General features: G+C 45.7%; 1 protein-coding gene and 1 pseudogene across 1 annotated transcript in view; one reads left to right on the forward strand and one right to left on the reverse strand.

Moving 5' to 3' along the window:
- LOC126546287 (uncharacterized) overlaps window positions 1-5,664 on the forward strand; it is a 62,600-nt gene extending 56,936 nt beyond the window's left edge. Inside the window, exon 3 of the mRNA XM_050194452.3 lies at window positions 3,469-5,664. Coding sequence (XP_050050409.1) covers window positions 3,469-3,718 — 250 coding nt within the window. The 3' untranslated portion in view covers window positions 3,719-5,664. The remainder of the gene's footprint in view (window positions 1-3,468) is intronic.
- LOC126546499 (U2 spliceosomal RNA) lies at window positions 106-285 on the reverse strand (annotated as a pseudogene).
- Window positions 5,665-15,804: the final 10,140 nt, after the last annotated feature.

Consider the following 15,804-nt stretch of genomic DNA (forward strand, 5'->3'; position numbering starts at 1 on the left):
TGCTCGACTAATTAAGACTCTTGGCACAGCTAGCATACTTTATCCCGAGCCACTTGAGCGTGAACCTACTTGCTTGTGAGTTGTATATGGCTAACTTCCAGCCAAAAACTGTGGGTCCATCCCGAAGATAGCGCAATACCGGGCCGACCCGCGGCGGAGGTGAAGCAGGCTTCAAGCACTCCGCCAACTTGCAAAAATAAGTTTAATATCTTGAGTCCAAATACAACCTGTATCAGATATTAAACTGATAAACCAGATACTACTTTCTTGACCCGCGTCGGCCATGTCTGCGTCCGCAGTTGGCATCCTAAGCGCTTGCGCATCTAGTTTCTTTCCCTTCCGCTCTTCCGTGGTGGCGGTGCCGTCGAAACGTCACGCGTGTCCAGTTTCATCCGGCTCCTCGGGGCGGCGGTCCCGTCGTCCACCCGAATGTCTATAAAAATCACGGTAAATGAGTCCGTATCTACGTTCGAAATTCCGTGTGATCTCTGTGTTGTATGCTAAACAACTTCGCTAGTCATCCACCTTTACAGAGTGGAATGGCTCATGACTTTCTTTTTTTGCCTGCGTGCTTCTATTCTTTGCCCTGTTTCACTGCCCCGGATCGTGTTATTGAACGCTTCACTGACTATATATATATATATATATATATATATATATATATATATATATATATACATATATATATATATATATATATACACACAGACACACTGATTGCTGACTATGCTGGTCGCCGCTTATTAGGGCCCCCTCCATCGAAGGGATATCTTAAGCGCTGATTTGACCTGCTCCCGTTTGACGGACTTTGCTCTTTATCTCTTCAAATTGAGAGCCATCCTAACCTCACTGACCTATGGTCACTGCCCTTTACCCTACATAACACTTCCTAAACTGAAACAGACCAGACTTCATACTAAACAGTATGAAGTCTGTTTAATTTCTCGTTTCCCCATTACTGCTTTTCCAGATCCACTTCATGTTATTGTGCTTCCGGAAGAAGATATTCATTAATTGGAGTAAATTCCTTCCCGCGAATTCCACTAACATCTCCCCTCTAATATTCTTAGAGTCGATGCCGTAGTTCCCAATTGCCTGTTCCCCAGCCTGCGTTTTCTCTACTTTCGCACTGCAGTCGCATATGACAACAGTATACTGAGTTTGCACCTTTCTCATTGCTAATTCAACATTCTCATAGAACTGTTCTATTTCTTCGTCATCATGACTGAACATTGGAGCATTGTATTGTACAACTTTTAATCCATATCTTCTATTCAACTTTACTACGACGACTGCTACACTTTCCTTAATGCTGTAGAATTAATCAATGTTACCCGCTATGCCCTTATGAACGAGAAATCCTACCCAATATTCCATCTTATCTGGAAGGCCTTTGTAGCAGAGGCCATTAGTTGTGGCTTTGTGGTCATTAGTCAGCACTGAATAAGCGTCACGAGTTCTCCTAATCCCTCACTAAGCCCACTGATATTCCAGGCATTGCCTGATAATTACTCAAAGAGCCCTGTGAAGATAGACGCATCGACAGGGTTCCAATGTTGAACGTTTCCAAGTTCATTTTCCAATGGCGGCCTTCCCTGATGCAGGGATGCTTAGCACCCTCTGCTCGATCGCAGGTCTAACCACAGCCTAGGTCAGGGACTCCACAGCCGCTGGGGACTGAAGGCCAGGGGTAAATTGCAAAATCATGAGGGGGGGGGGGAGTTAGTGGCCTAATACTGCTACCAGGAATGCCAACTCCTGTTCTTGGGAGGGAGTGTTTCAGTGGACCTTCATAATTTGGTTGCACGTGTAACTAGTATAGACCCACTGGATCTCAGGGCAACCTTCAGGAGCCACTACAATCCTTAAGATGTAGTGGCGTGGAGGAATATTTCGACTTATTACCTTGAGCATTTAAACCCAATGTTGTGCCCCTACTACGTGCCAGCACCTTCTGCCGTTCTAAACTACTTATTACCAATTTCGCCAAAGGGAAATTTCGTTGCAGTTAGACAACCAGGGAAAGCGAACCTTACGAAGAAAAAGCCTGGGCGAACGTTATTCGTTGAGGCTAACATTCAAGTCACACAGCCTTGTACATCAACAGAACGGGTACCAGCGCAGGAACAGACCCGCCATCAAAAAAAGAAAGAGGACACGCCCATCGCTGCAGAGGTTGATAGAAGAGTTGCTCTATCGCACATATTGCCCTGCAATCATTCAACTACTACGAAAACGTTGGGTGGCAGATTTGTTTACTACTTAGGTAGACTATTGTTGGCAATACATGTGCCCATTATACTATCTCTACTTATTTGATAGTCTATACTATTTCTCGTTGTCCCGCAACTTCCTCTTTACAGGCACACTAAATATAAATATAATTTCAGCTGTACTAGTAAACTATCCTTCTACAATACGAAGAAAAGGCACCCTTAGCATGAGAAAAGGCTTAATAGGTCAGCAAAGAAGAAAAAACCGAAAGACGAGAGGCAACGCCAACTTGAAGTTCCCCCACCGTGACATCATAGATTTAGGCAGCATCTCATCGGGCTCAGTTAACTTGTTATCCGCATAAAAGGACAACATTGTATTCTAAAAAGCTAACTTTTGAACTTGGAAAGTCTGGAAAACATTTACTAGGCCAAAACAGCCCAAAAGCGAAACAATGCATTCAGATCAGTGGAGCCGCACTGACGTGCCGCGTCGCGCACTGAACAAAGCTCTGAGCTCCAACCAGCGACGGCAGCAGTGCCGTATCCCTGTAACCTACAATGCGAAAATTCCTGGTAGCTCGTTCACAATGCTCGCTGGAAACCGTGCGCCGATTCTCACTTGCGCAAGTACAAAGTGTCAGCAACGTGTGATTAATTAGTATACTTTGGTGTAATCAATCGTCTCTACGCCTTGCCGGTGTGTCAGCGAACCCGCTGCATCGTCCCTTTGTGTGCAATGTAAAAATAATAGGAAATTGATTGATTGATTGATTGATTGATTGATTGATTGATTGATTGATTGATTGATTGATTGATTGATTGATTGATTGATTGATTGATTGATTGATTGATTGATTGATTGATTGATTGGTTGGTCGGGGTGCACTTCCAGGTCACCAAAGGGGCAGCAGGGGTCTTAAAGCTAGAACCTGGTCTGGTTCTTGGGTGGGCAGCTCGCCGAGGCTCCCGCTTGCCGGAGGTGATAACATCGGCTGTCCGATGTTGTCACACACGGCATGCGAAGGCCACGTTCCTTCAATGCAGAAGCGCCTCAGTCTAGACCGGAGAGCTTAGGTAACCACACCACATGGGTTATAACCAGCAGTAAGCAACGCAGTGCTTCATGTTCTCGCACATTGTTCGCTTAACCGATTGCCCTTAAACTACGTTCGTTCAGCCTAAATCAAAGACATGCTAACCCGAGTTCCTTAGCCCTTTTCTTTCTCTACCCCTTGCGGTTGTCTAAACGCAGTTCCATGGACCAGCTGGAGCGATGCTTGCACCAGGCGAGTGCCGAGGCCGGCTGCAAAGAAGAGGTGTCTGTGCTGGTGCATACCCTCACTCAGACAGCCAGGGATCTGCTGGGAGACGTCTACGATACGCACTGCCAGTCTGACTGCAACGGAACCACCAGGGCCATTTCGGCATCGTGGATTAATACCCTCTTCTTGGCCGGCTGTTCTCTGCTCTTGCTTCGCAAAGGCGTGGTCGAGGCATCCTGATTATTTCTGATCCCGTCGCAGGAGTGGTGAAAGGCGAGGACAGCTCAAAACCAAAGTCTAGCAGATGATTGTGCGGTGGACGTGGCGGCAAGATTTTACAAAAACAAGAGAAAGGAACAAAAAACCGGCCTATAGAAAGTTTCGGCTTATCTAGCTGTGGCGTTAATGGAAAAGCTATGAACAAACAATGAAAGAAAACCGCTCGAAGCACGTCATCTGCAAAAAAAGGCGATGGAACGCAATGCGGCTGTCAACTCAGATGCTGTGATTTCCATCACGACGCCGAAGAGTTGTATAGATGAGAACAAAACGCAAAATCGCCCCAGGCTGGGGTACTTGTACGTGGCCATGGTTACACGCATGTCAATGGTAGAATTTAAAAAAAAAGCTAACCAGAAATTGAACATCACATATATTAGTGCGGTATCACGTACGTGCCTTGCATTTCCCTGGGAAAATTCCCCTCCACTCGATGCGCTCTAAATGCGTACCTTATCACAAAATATTCCTAGTTTTTAAAGGTTCTAATACTGTGTTTTTAACTGCAATGTCTCTTTAGGTAATATTTCAGCGTACTTACGTTGTACAGGTCTTTAGCTGCCTTTGACCTTCCAAGTGAATCGCAGAAATGAAGTGTGGCGCAAGTGCAACCACGCTGTCCAAACATGCGTCAAAACATTGCCTTTCGTTTATCGCAGCTAGAAATGGCTCATGCTTCAACCGCTTCTGCGTGGGCGCCCTTGCCCTAACACTGACATGTTCGTGCAATGCAACATATCTTCATCCCAAGCGGCCCAGCAAGGTGCTGTACATCGATCGACGGCGTTTGCATCATACATACCATGTTCCACCCTGTGCATTAGTTGCACGTAGTACATCGTTCCTGGTGGCGTTACCTTGCTCATTAAAACTTACCCCTATATTCAAGCAACAAATGTTCCTTTATACATCCCCATAAAGGCACGACTCAACGGCATCCCGGTTCTTTTACGCAGCCTCGAAGAATGTGCGTCTGAATGTGTCGCTACTAAGTGTGCATGACAACTTCATGATTGTTGTACATCTCAGCTAAAAGTGAGGACACAGGAACAGGCACGAAAATACGCAGCGCACCGCTCACTATCGTAATCAGGAGGTCGAACCTGGAGGCAGCTGTCTGCCTCCTTATTACTCAACGAGTTGATAGCGCCCGCGACATGTACGTGCACACGGGTTTCTTTCACTAAATGGAGTAGCTGTAGCTGTTTTATTTATTTTCCTGTGCCTATTCGCTTAAGAGAACGTAAACAATGTGGGCCTCACCTGTTGTTTCCGCAACCTGCGCCTTCAGTTTTTCTCGAGGCACTATGGAAGCAAACGCCCTGTACTCCTTGCTACAGCACATCTAGAAAACACGGCAGACATCCACTGTGAAGACGTTTCAACCGTATGTCACAACAACACGCGGTAAAAGAGTGGTGGGCGTGTCATTGACACTGTGGCAATGAACGGTTTTCAATGTCAGAGTGGGCGTTCTGAAGACACGCCGCGCTGCTTCATTAATAGCGAGGCTGCCGGCGATTGCTCAGTGAAGTGAATGGCGATCACACGACCCACTGACGTCCTAGCCTCGCCCGAAGATTCTGTTTATCTCTGCTTTTTGTTTATTTATTTTTTTGCCAGACTAACCTGTGTGCTTTGGAAAGACGGCCAGTGTGTCTGTGTGTATATAGCTGTCATGAAAGTGGGATGCCTTGTGACGTAGTAACCAGGGGCGCACTAAGGACGATGCTAATTTTAAAAGTTAATGTCGTCAAAAAAAATGAGCCCATTATTTTTGGCAGGGTATTTCAATGCGCCCCTGGTTGCTACGAAGCTCGTTGGGTGAAGTTTCATCTCAAAGGAATATTTTTTTACATGATTCAACAAATACTGTATTCGTATTTAATAAAGCCTTTTAAACGAAATGTGATGTCGTCAGTCCAGTTGCTATAGCGATGTTGCGTCTTCTTGTTTCGCCATATAAATCGTGCTGAATCATGGTGATTGGAATGCTTGGGCAATCTCGCTATAATGCTTCTGAACAAGAAAGAGACTCGAAGGTAAGCTGCTATCATGTCATTTACTGCTGCTATGGTCAACTTCTTTGTACTTTACTTGTTTACCCATTGATACCTCAAATGCCCCTGGTGTGGGAGTCTATATGAGGGGTGGGTTGTTACATTTGTGCGAGGTCTTCGATGAATGACTTCACGTGGCTGGGATTACAGTGGTGCACAGCAATGGTGGGCAGATGATTCCAGTCGTTCACTGTTCGAATGAAAAATGAGTTGAGATGCGCAGTAGGGCGCGCAGGCGGTGACTATACAGCTTTAGAATGACTGTTGCGGAGCGAAAGGCGATGGGCAGGTAAGATAATCGAGCGAGCAAGAAACGAGTGATAAAACTAATGGTAGAGGGACAGGTGCGCTATTTTCCTGCGTCACTCAAGACTGGGAATAGCTCTGCTTTAGTTCAGTAACGCTAGAATAGTGAGAATAATCTGAGAAAACAAATGTAATAGCGCGGTTTTGGTTGGTCTCGACAGCTTTTTGTAGGCTAATCTGATGCGGGTCCCAAACTGCGTATGCGTATTCCAGCTTGGGACAAACATTTGGTACGTTTGCAGTTTTACGTGAGAAAGGGGTTACGGCGGACATAGCCAAGGACACGGTGAGCTTTGTATGTTATACTTGCTATGTGATGTGACCAGTTGAGATCATGAGTGCCTGCGACACCCAGGCACTTATACAATGAAAATGAAGATAATTTAGAGCCAAAAACCACTTACCAATGTGCTTCGTAGGAAACCTGGCGGTAGAAGGAGATTGAGCCAAAACCCACGTACCTATGTGCTTCGAAGGAAGCTTGGCGGAGGAAGGAGATGTGCTAACTTTTCCTGACACTTAAAGACAATAACCAAGTTATACGCCAGTAGTTTCCAACAGTTAGTAAATCGTTTTGAAGGAAAATGTTATCATAGAAGCTATGGATAGGAGGGTAAAGGACACAATCACCTACGAAAAGGCGAATATAGGAGGAGATGTTAGTAAAGGAGGTCATTGATTAAAATTGGAAAACCTAATGATCCGAGGACGGTGCCTTGAGGAACTCCGAATATAACAGGTGCTAACGAGGAAGTATGTCCATTAGTACAGACAAACTGTTTCCTGTTCGTGAGGGCGTCACACAGCCAGCCGAAGACAAAGATTTAGATGTGAGGAATTAAGGGATAGCCGCTTGTGTGGCACCTTGTCAAATGCTTTCTGGAAGTGCAGGGAAGGGCGTCTACGGGAATATTCCGATCAGTGCTTGAGCTGATGTCATGAATAAATAATGCAAGCTGGATATCACAGGATAAACCTTTCTGAAAGCCATGTTGCTGTGGGTGAAAGAAGCCAGCAGAGATTAGAAACTTGGCTACATGTGGAGAAATGACGTGTTTTATTAAGGTTTGAGGGCATAATCGTTAATGAAATCTGTCGACAGCTGTTACGTGGTCACGTAGTACCTTTCTTTGTAAGTGGGATAATCTTTGCCACCTTCGAGTCCTGTGGCACCACTCATAATGACAGGGACTGTTGCAAAACATGAGACAGGAAGACGCTTGTACTATGTTTGGTATTTTTTGACACCTCAGAGTTAATTCTTCTATCGATGCCTGTAGATGATGACAACTTACGATTGTCAATATTATGTCGGGCATAGTAGGGTAATTAAATTCTGGAAAATAGGGCAGTTCATCATTAGGTTTGAGGGTGAATACAGAAGAAAAAGTCATTGAGTACATTATGGACGTCTGCTTCAGGAAGAGGACTATTGTGATGGTCGCATAACGGCAGCTTTATGGTGGCCTGGTTTTATTGTTTTCCGGATTTGCTTTGAATGTGCAACATTGGAGGTAATGTCGTAGAATAGAATCGTTGCTTAGCTGCCGCTGCAAAGCGCTGAAATCTTTTTTCCGCCACGCTGTATCTTGCCAAGCGCATGCGTTGTTTGAATTCTTGGCAGCTCGAAAATGCGTCTTCTTTTCTTGTTCAGATGTTTTTTTATTGAACCAAGGGGCTGATACGTGCTGTGTAACATAAATGGTTGGTATGTATTTATTAATTAGGACACGCACATTGTTTTTAAACAATAGCCAGTTTGTTTCAACTGATCTACCCAGAAAATCAACTCGGAATTAGGTGCAGAACTCAGCTAAGTCTCTACTCATGCTGACATAATCCCCTTCATTGTAACACGTTAATTTCCTTTCTTCTTCAGGGTGTAGTAGCTTGGAATGAATGAAACCGTGGACTGTTATGCGATCACTCAACGCAGGTAAAACTGTTAGCTTCGACACATAATTAAGATGTGACGTGAACAAGAGATCTACTATGCGCGCCTTCATCAGTAAGTCTATTTGCTTCAAACATTAGCTGAGTAGACCAAATGTGAGACACACGTTCAAAAATTCGCATTCTTCCTTATTCCTTGATGTAGACGATAGCAGATCAAACGAGTTTCTGGAAAGAAGGTTAAAATTGCCGTATAAACTCATGGAAACATCACGGTGATTGGACTTTCAGAACAAAGTAATTCGCGTAGCGAAACAACGAAGGAAGGTTCAGCGTCAGGAGGGCGATAGCATGCACCGAATATAACAGGTGGATATGAAGATCTAGAAACCAGGAAAACGGCTTCGATTGGCCTAGCTATGTCGATTGATGAGCAGCTAAGAATACGGTGTGTAGCCAGCGTAACACCACCGCCGCGCCTATCGTCTAGATCCCACCGAAAAATATCAAAATCGGGCAAAATGGAGAACACTTCAGAATCAACAGACGAAGTAAGCCATTTTTGGGTAAGCGCAATTAATCTTACATTCAGTTGTTTCGACAAGGTATTGAAATGAATCACGTTTCGGAAGAGTGCTTCTGATGTTTCTTTAAAGAAATGGGAAAGGGTCACACGTGTTTCCGGAGGCATTGCCAGGTAGCTATGTTTTACATGGGATGACTCTATTGTTGGCGGGATCAAATACGTTGCTCCTGTTATCTGTAATCATGCTTGTCCCGACGAAGCTTAAAAGCTTTCCCTTGGGATGTGCCGTATTCTACAAGATTTTTACGGGCAATACGGGTGTTGCCGGAGTAATCTTCAGATATTCTGAAACGTGATCCTCTTAGTTCTTTTTTTTGTGCATTGAAAAGAATACGTTGTTTTGCTTTGAAGATGGTGAGCATCACAATAATCAGTCAGTCTTTACTTCGCTCGAATTTTCCGAGCGAATTGGTCTCGCTCTACATGTCATTGGACGGGATATCAAGATTAAAGGGACGATAAAGGCAAACGCTAAGTAAAACTAAAGTCATAGATTACTTCTCCAGAATCTCTAAGCCGTCAATACTATCGCAAACAGGGCCTTAGTCATCGAGAAATTGAGGTAAATGCAGGACATGATTAGACTCCCCCGGGAATATTTAAGCACTTGTCCGATGACGAAAGCACTCCTCAGTTAAAGTCTGCCACTAGTGCTCAACTACTCGCTGCAAAAAAAAAACATCCCTGTGTTGTATTATAAGATGAAACACAATGCTACTTGTCCAGTTCTATTTCATCTTTAGAAGAAAAAGAAATAGCTCATTCAAATTGCCGTTGACAACGACGCGGGCGGTCTAACAGTTTCGTTTGCGCTCGACTCTCCGCCGCCTACGCTTTCGCGTTTCAATATACTTTCCTGATCGCGTAATGCTGCGCTGGTATGGCTGGCTCGCGAAACTCGCACAAACTGGAAGTAGCAGGGAATTCAACTTCCATGTGATGTCGCGGGATGCTCGAACGGTCTGCGCCACTTGACCAAAAAGCAGCTGCAGCGGCGAATCCACCGCTCTGTCTTGACTCGGCACCGCCATCTCTCGGGCGCCGTTTTATACACCGACGGTTGGCAGCAAAGGCTGGTGATGGCGTATGCAACGTCACTACTCCTCCGTTTGGGTGGCGGGAGATTTGAATTTGGAAAAAGGCATTCGGACCCTTCTTCTAGTAAACTAAGTCTTGGCGCGAAACAAGCGTTGCGAGGTTTCTGGGATGGTATTTAAGCAGTCCACGTCGACTTAGTATTTGCCTTTAGTGTCTCTTTATTTGCTTTTAGTGCCCCTTTAGTATCCCTATACCAACACGCCCAGTCGTCAACCTTGGCTAGTTTCGTCCCTTTAAGGTTTGAATTGCACTGCCGTATAATCGAACTTTCAGATTGACCCCACGTTTCATGCTCGGAATCTCACAGCCCCAAAAAACAAAGCTGATACTACGTTCCCTTCGATCGGTCTGGTTATTTGCGTTGAGCTAATTTTATGTTGTCTTGTCGAACGATTAGCACCTAGAAAAGTCTTTTTTGCTTAATGCAAGGATACTATACAGGCATTTCACAAATGTCATAGATTTTTTAATAAGATCAGTAACTTTCAAGTTTCCAACTCGATAATCGGTTTCAGCATATTTCACAGGCATTATTGAGTCATGAACGCTAGCTTACTGATATCCTTGAAGAGCCCATACTCGGATTCGAAAAGCACTAACCTATGGCACCGTACCTTCGACAGTTGCAGGTCCAACTTGGGGTCTAAATGACGCCAAGTTTGTGTGAGTTAGCGATACAGAAGCAGTAGCGGGTGACACGGGCACAGCCTCGTGACTAGTAGATGTCAACTCTCTGTCACCAGGACCGAGAAGATGGGCGACGTTTGTCGGTTGAAGAATGGTAACTACAGATGTATGCACATAGAAGTACGACGTGTAATACGTGTTCATCTTTTTTTTTTAGTTTTCCGAAATTTCTAAATATGGCTTGTTGCATATAGCATAATTCTTCACCTCATGCTGGATTATGCGAAGGGGCGGATGCTACTAGCACTAGAAATCGAAACACATGCGGGTATTCAGTTAATTACCGAAAATTGATTAGTAAACTTCACAATAAACTGCTTTGTTCACATTTTGCAATTTACGAATCGTAGCCGGTAAGTTAAGAAGAGGTATCTACTTGAAATGAATTTCCAGGATGACACCAGTTTCGATATATTATTTCCCAACGTGTGGGAAGAAATACATGGGCGTTCCAGTTACTTTTGTGCTACAACGCATTAAAGGTCGTTTTGGTAAAAAAGGGAGTGGACCAATAGTGCATTTCTACTGTGAGTGAGGCAGCATATGTCCAAACTGGTGTCATTCGGGAAATCCATTCAAAATGGGTGTGTCTTGCAAACTCACCAGCTGCAATTATTAATTACAATAGGTGCCATAAAATAAATAATAGGAAGTTATTTAGCGGATTTTCTAATTAACTAAATATGAAATCTAATTTATCGTGCAAGTTATGTCCACATTTCTGAATAATCCAGATCAAGGGCTACAGTTTTCTTATCTGCAACAGGCGATTTTAAGTGCGAAAGCATTTCTATGGTTACCCGACGAGAAAACCCGTCTGTCCGTCCATCTCTCACGTATCACGAATCGCTATAGAACAATTAATATGTCAAACAAATTAAATTAGAAGAGAAAAACGTAATCGGTTGTGAATTTAGAACCTACGATCCCACGCACAGGAGCCGAGTGTCTTAGGCTTAGCACCCGAGGTTGCACAAGGTGAATATATCTGAACCATATCAATGTGTTGTACCGGCAGTACAAAACAAATGTCAAAGGAGAACAGTTTCTATGGAGGTTTTGTTGAGAGATTTGGCGGTGGTGGAATAAAAGCCATCTCTAGGAGCGCGCGTAGAGCCGACTTGTACCATTGTAGACATCACCAAATTTCCGTTATTGCGAAAATTTAATGCCAAGCCGATGCATTTTATGTCAATGCGCTTTTGTAGTCGCGGAATGCACCTTCCGTTGGGACGTTCCTTCACCGGTCGAAATGCCACCGATTCCCGAGGGCTTATGCGCTCCACTTCGCGCAACACATACAGATAAGCAGTCATTGAGTTGATAAGGAGTGATGAGGGGTTGTATGGGTCTCATTACGGTTGGTAATGGTCCGACGCGGATGCATAAAGTGCTAAAGTGTGATAAGGGATTATAATGGTCGGATCAATTAGGATAAGGTTAATAAGCACCGCTAAGAGTTGATCAGGGTCGGATCAAGTTTGATAAGGACCGATAAGAATTGATAAGGACATATAAGGGTTAATAAGGATCAAATCAATTGCGATGAAGTTCATACCGGCCGATAAGGGTTGATAAGGCTCGGATCCAGCCCGATAAGGTTGATAACAACCGATAGAGATTCATAAGAGTTTATACTGGTCGGATCAAATTTCATAGGATCAAATGACATCGGGCTGCGTGGAGATAAGCAAGTGGCATAAAGCTTATGCATACTTACACAACACTCAGAGGAGTTCTTGCGCGAATTTAAAAAAATTACGGAGAGCTTAAAAATGATAACTGCGTATATAACCACATTGAAGGCTTATCACTATTGTCACAGTGGCACATACCCATTCTGGGGGACTGGCCAGGAATGCGCACGTACCCGATTTCAAATACGCAGTTTCTCAAGTTTTATATTCGAGCACACACCCAGTGACTCTAGTTGTCCACAAGGCAAGACGGCTGTTGTCAGCACTCGCCAATCGGAGGGAAGATGAAAAGACAGCTCCACTTTAATAACTGAAAGGGAAGAAGCACGCTTGGCATCTCAGGCCTTGCTGACGCAGCTATTAAGGCTGGGCGAGTCACGCGCAGGCACGGCGCTTCTCCGGCGGCTAAGATCAAGAACTCGCTCACATTTCCATGCGGCGCTGAACACCTTCCGATTTTTAGGATTGGAATGGCCTAAACGAAGTCGCCTTGACCCGCCATGGTCTTTTCCAGACGTTACCTGCAGCCTCACTGTACCCCACCTACCGACGAAACGCACCATTTCAACTGCCGAAGCCAAGTTTATTGTGCTGGACCACTTGAGCACTGTGTTTCAAAACCATCTACAAGTGTACACAGACGGTTCGGTGTGCGCACAAACAGATAGCTGTGCAGCGGCATTCTGCATACCATCCCTTGATGTGTCATGGTCTGGCCGACTGGATCGCGTAGTTTCCTCTACAACAGTAGAAAGCGCCGCAATCACCGCGGCTTTGCGGAAACTACGTGCCTTTTCTGCACGAGATGTCGTGGTGCTGACGGATTCCAAGTCAGCATTACAAAGATTACATCGGGGCCTACCTCTAGAGAAATTTGCAAGGCAGTCTCTGGCACTGATTGACGACCTAACGAGCAAAGGATTCAACATAAGGTTTCAGTGGATTCCATCACACGTAGGAATTGATGGAAACGAGGAAGCTGACGCCCTTGCACGCCTAGCGCTGACATGTGTCCCAAAAGTGAAAGCTCCAAAAGCTTTTCAAAACCCTAAGGATGCAATCCGCCTTCACTTTAGACAGATGCACAATAATCCACACGAATCCTGTGTGACTCATGGATTTACACGCGAACAAGCGACGCTTTTATACCGCATCAGGACCGACTCCGCATACACCCCAGCTTGGTTATTCGAGACTGGGCTTCGCGCTTCCCCACTCTGTGTTTTCTGTGGTGACATTGGTGACATCGAACATTTCATTTGGCTATGCCCACAGTTTCACACAGAAAGAAAAGCGTTGGTCGACAACCTGCAAAAAAGCGGTCTCACGCACAGGACCTTTGAAGACGTTGTTTTCCCCGGAGGGCCCGCGGCATTCAGGAAAAGAGCGCAACGACTGCTGATAGCCTTCCTGCGAGACACGGGGCTCATCGACACCTGGTGACACACCCCCTGATCTCAACTCGAAAGAGGAACAGGCGGAACAATTGCCGGCTATGTATGCCAGGCTAACCCCGCCTGCTTCAACATCACCACCACCACCACCACCACCTAGAAAGAATTGTATGTAAAATGACAAGCGCAACTTCGCTTGAATAAATGACCAACCCTTCCCCTACCGGAAAATGGGGGTAGGCGAAGCTTGTCCTACGTGCACCTGACCTTCATCACGGTTAGGTAACCCATAGGTAACGGTGTCAGATTGCTTCGTCCTCCCGCTCCCTCAGATTGGTACCTTCTTTTCGTTGCTGTCGGATTGCCTGTGCTTGGGCCGCTCTAACGGCTGGATCGGCGCGCCGACGGCGAGCCCTTTCATGGGCGAGTTCTCGCCGCTGCTCGTCGAAGGCTGTCTGTTCCTGGGGGGAACGCATTACGCGTGGCCGTCCCATCCGTTTTCCGAGACTGAACTGAGTGGAAATGAAGCCGGCGGCAGCGCACACGAAACGGCTCTAATGGCTGGATCGGCGCGCCGACGTCGAGTCCTTTCACGGGTGAGTTCTCTCTGCCGCTCGTCGAAGGCTGCCTGTTCCTCGGGGGAACGCACAACGCGTGGCCGTCACATCCGTTTTAGGAGACTGAACTGAACGGGAGCGAAGCCCGCGCAGAACGCGCGAAACCATTTCCTGCCCTTTCCCTCCCCGGCGGAAGCGAAACGGCTCTGATTAGTTGCGCGCGTGGCGTGAGCACGTGCCTATCCAGGTGGAACCCTTGCTAATGACTCAGGCTCCGGCGCCGGTGGGGCTGTCAACTCCCAGAGCTGTTGCTCCCAGAGCTGCCTGCTCTGGGAGCAACCGCTTTTTTTTTGCGTGACCACGACAGCGCCACCGAAGCTTGTGAGCCAATATCAAGCTTCGCTTGAAGAACGCAGCAGTAGGACTCCAGAGAACAACTTCGCACCAGCCTTCTAATTACGGTTGAGCTACAGGAGTGCAGTTTGCAGTTGGTCATATCATGTAATGCACATATTTGTTGGAATAACAGCATGAGTGCCGAAGGGAACACTACGCAGCCAAGTGCGAAAGATGATTAGTTTGAGGTACGATATTAGGAATTTAACTGGCAAATAATATGGTCTGCTGATGTACAAGAAGCCTAAGTGGTGACAGCTGGAAAAACTCACACCGTTCATAACAGCATCCTCTCTTCTCATAGTGATGAGTAAGAAGTTCATGCGAAGCTAACGGGAAAATGTGTCCTGTCAACTGTTCCATTTAGCGTAGCCTCTCTAGATCAAGTAATACGCTTAGCAAATTTAACTAGCTTTACCAGCTTCTGTGACAATTTCTGACGGCCCTTCTACTTGCACTAAAGGCCGCAGTAATATATTTTAAGGATAGTTTTCGCATGTCTTTATTCTCTGGACACTTCGGTTTATACAAAAGTGTTTCGTTTCCGCAAGTTTTCGGGGAGCAGCACAGGTTTGAACACTACTACGTACCATCAACACAATTTAAAGCGCGATCAAGAAAAGGAAAAGGATCACGACACCTGTTACGCGTAATTGCATGGGAGTACGACATATAGCCACTCCGTAGCCGACTGCTAATCGTCGGCTACGGAGTGGCTAGCCTAGGCTTTGGAGCCTAAAGTAGGCCAAGGTTAGACTAAGCCGAACTTGAAAACGAAACAATACGCTCTAGGTGCTTTTAACTCGTTTGCGCTTGAATTTATGCTGGTAGAGCATGTAACCTGCTAAACACCTAATCACCTGCTGCTGCATCGACTATTAACAGCGGGGTGGATTTCTCCTGCGTGCCATCTTCATAGCAGACCAACTGACTCTATCGCCACGTTCGTTGCCCGTCACGCAACAGTGGCTTGGAAGCCATTCAACATTGGCGGACGGTATTCTAGGAGTTCGTTAGAGTGGCTTATTGGGCGAGTTGAGACACGACATTTCGTAAGAGTATGCCAGCAAACGGAAAGGGAAACCAGACAATATCCTGACACAAGACACAGAAAAAGTAATAGGAAGGGTACTCGCACCGTTTTTGTGCCTTTCTCTGTCTTGTCTAATGATTTTTTTTTTCTGCTTTTCTTTTCCGTTTGCCGGCATACTCTTGCGAAATGTAGCTCAATAGCCAAGGGTGGTGTGGGCTGTGTGTCCTGCGATGAAATAAAGCCTTACATTCAGTTGCAGCGAAGGTCTAAACTGTGAAGTTTACGCTGAATGGCTGCGTAAAAACCCGGGCTCGACCACAACAAACATTCGGGCAATTTT

The sequence above is a fragment of the Dermacentor andersoni genome, chromosome 10 (genome assembly GCF_023375885.2).
Source record: "Dermacentor andersoni chromosome 10, qqDerAnde1_hic_scaffold, whole genome shotgun sequence".
NCBI lineage: Eukaryota > Metazoa > Arthropoda > Arachnida > Ixodida > Ixodidae > Dermacentor > Dermacentor andersoni.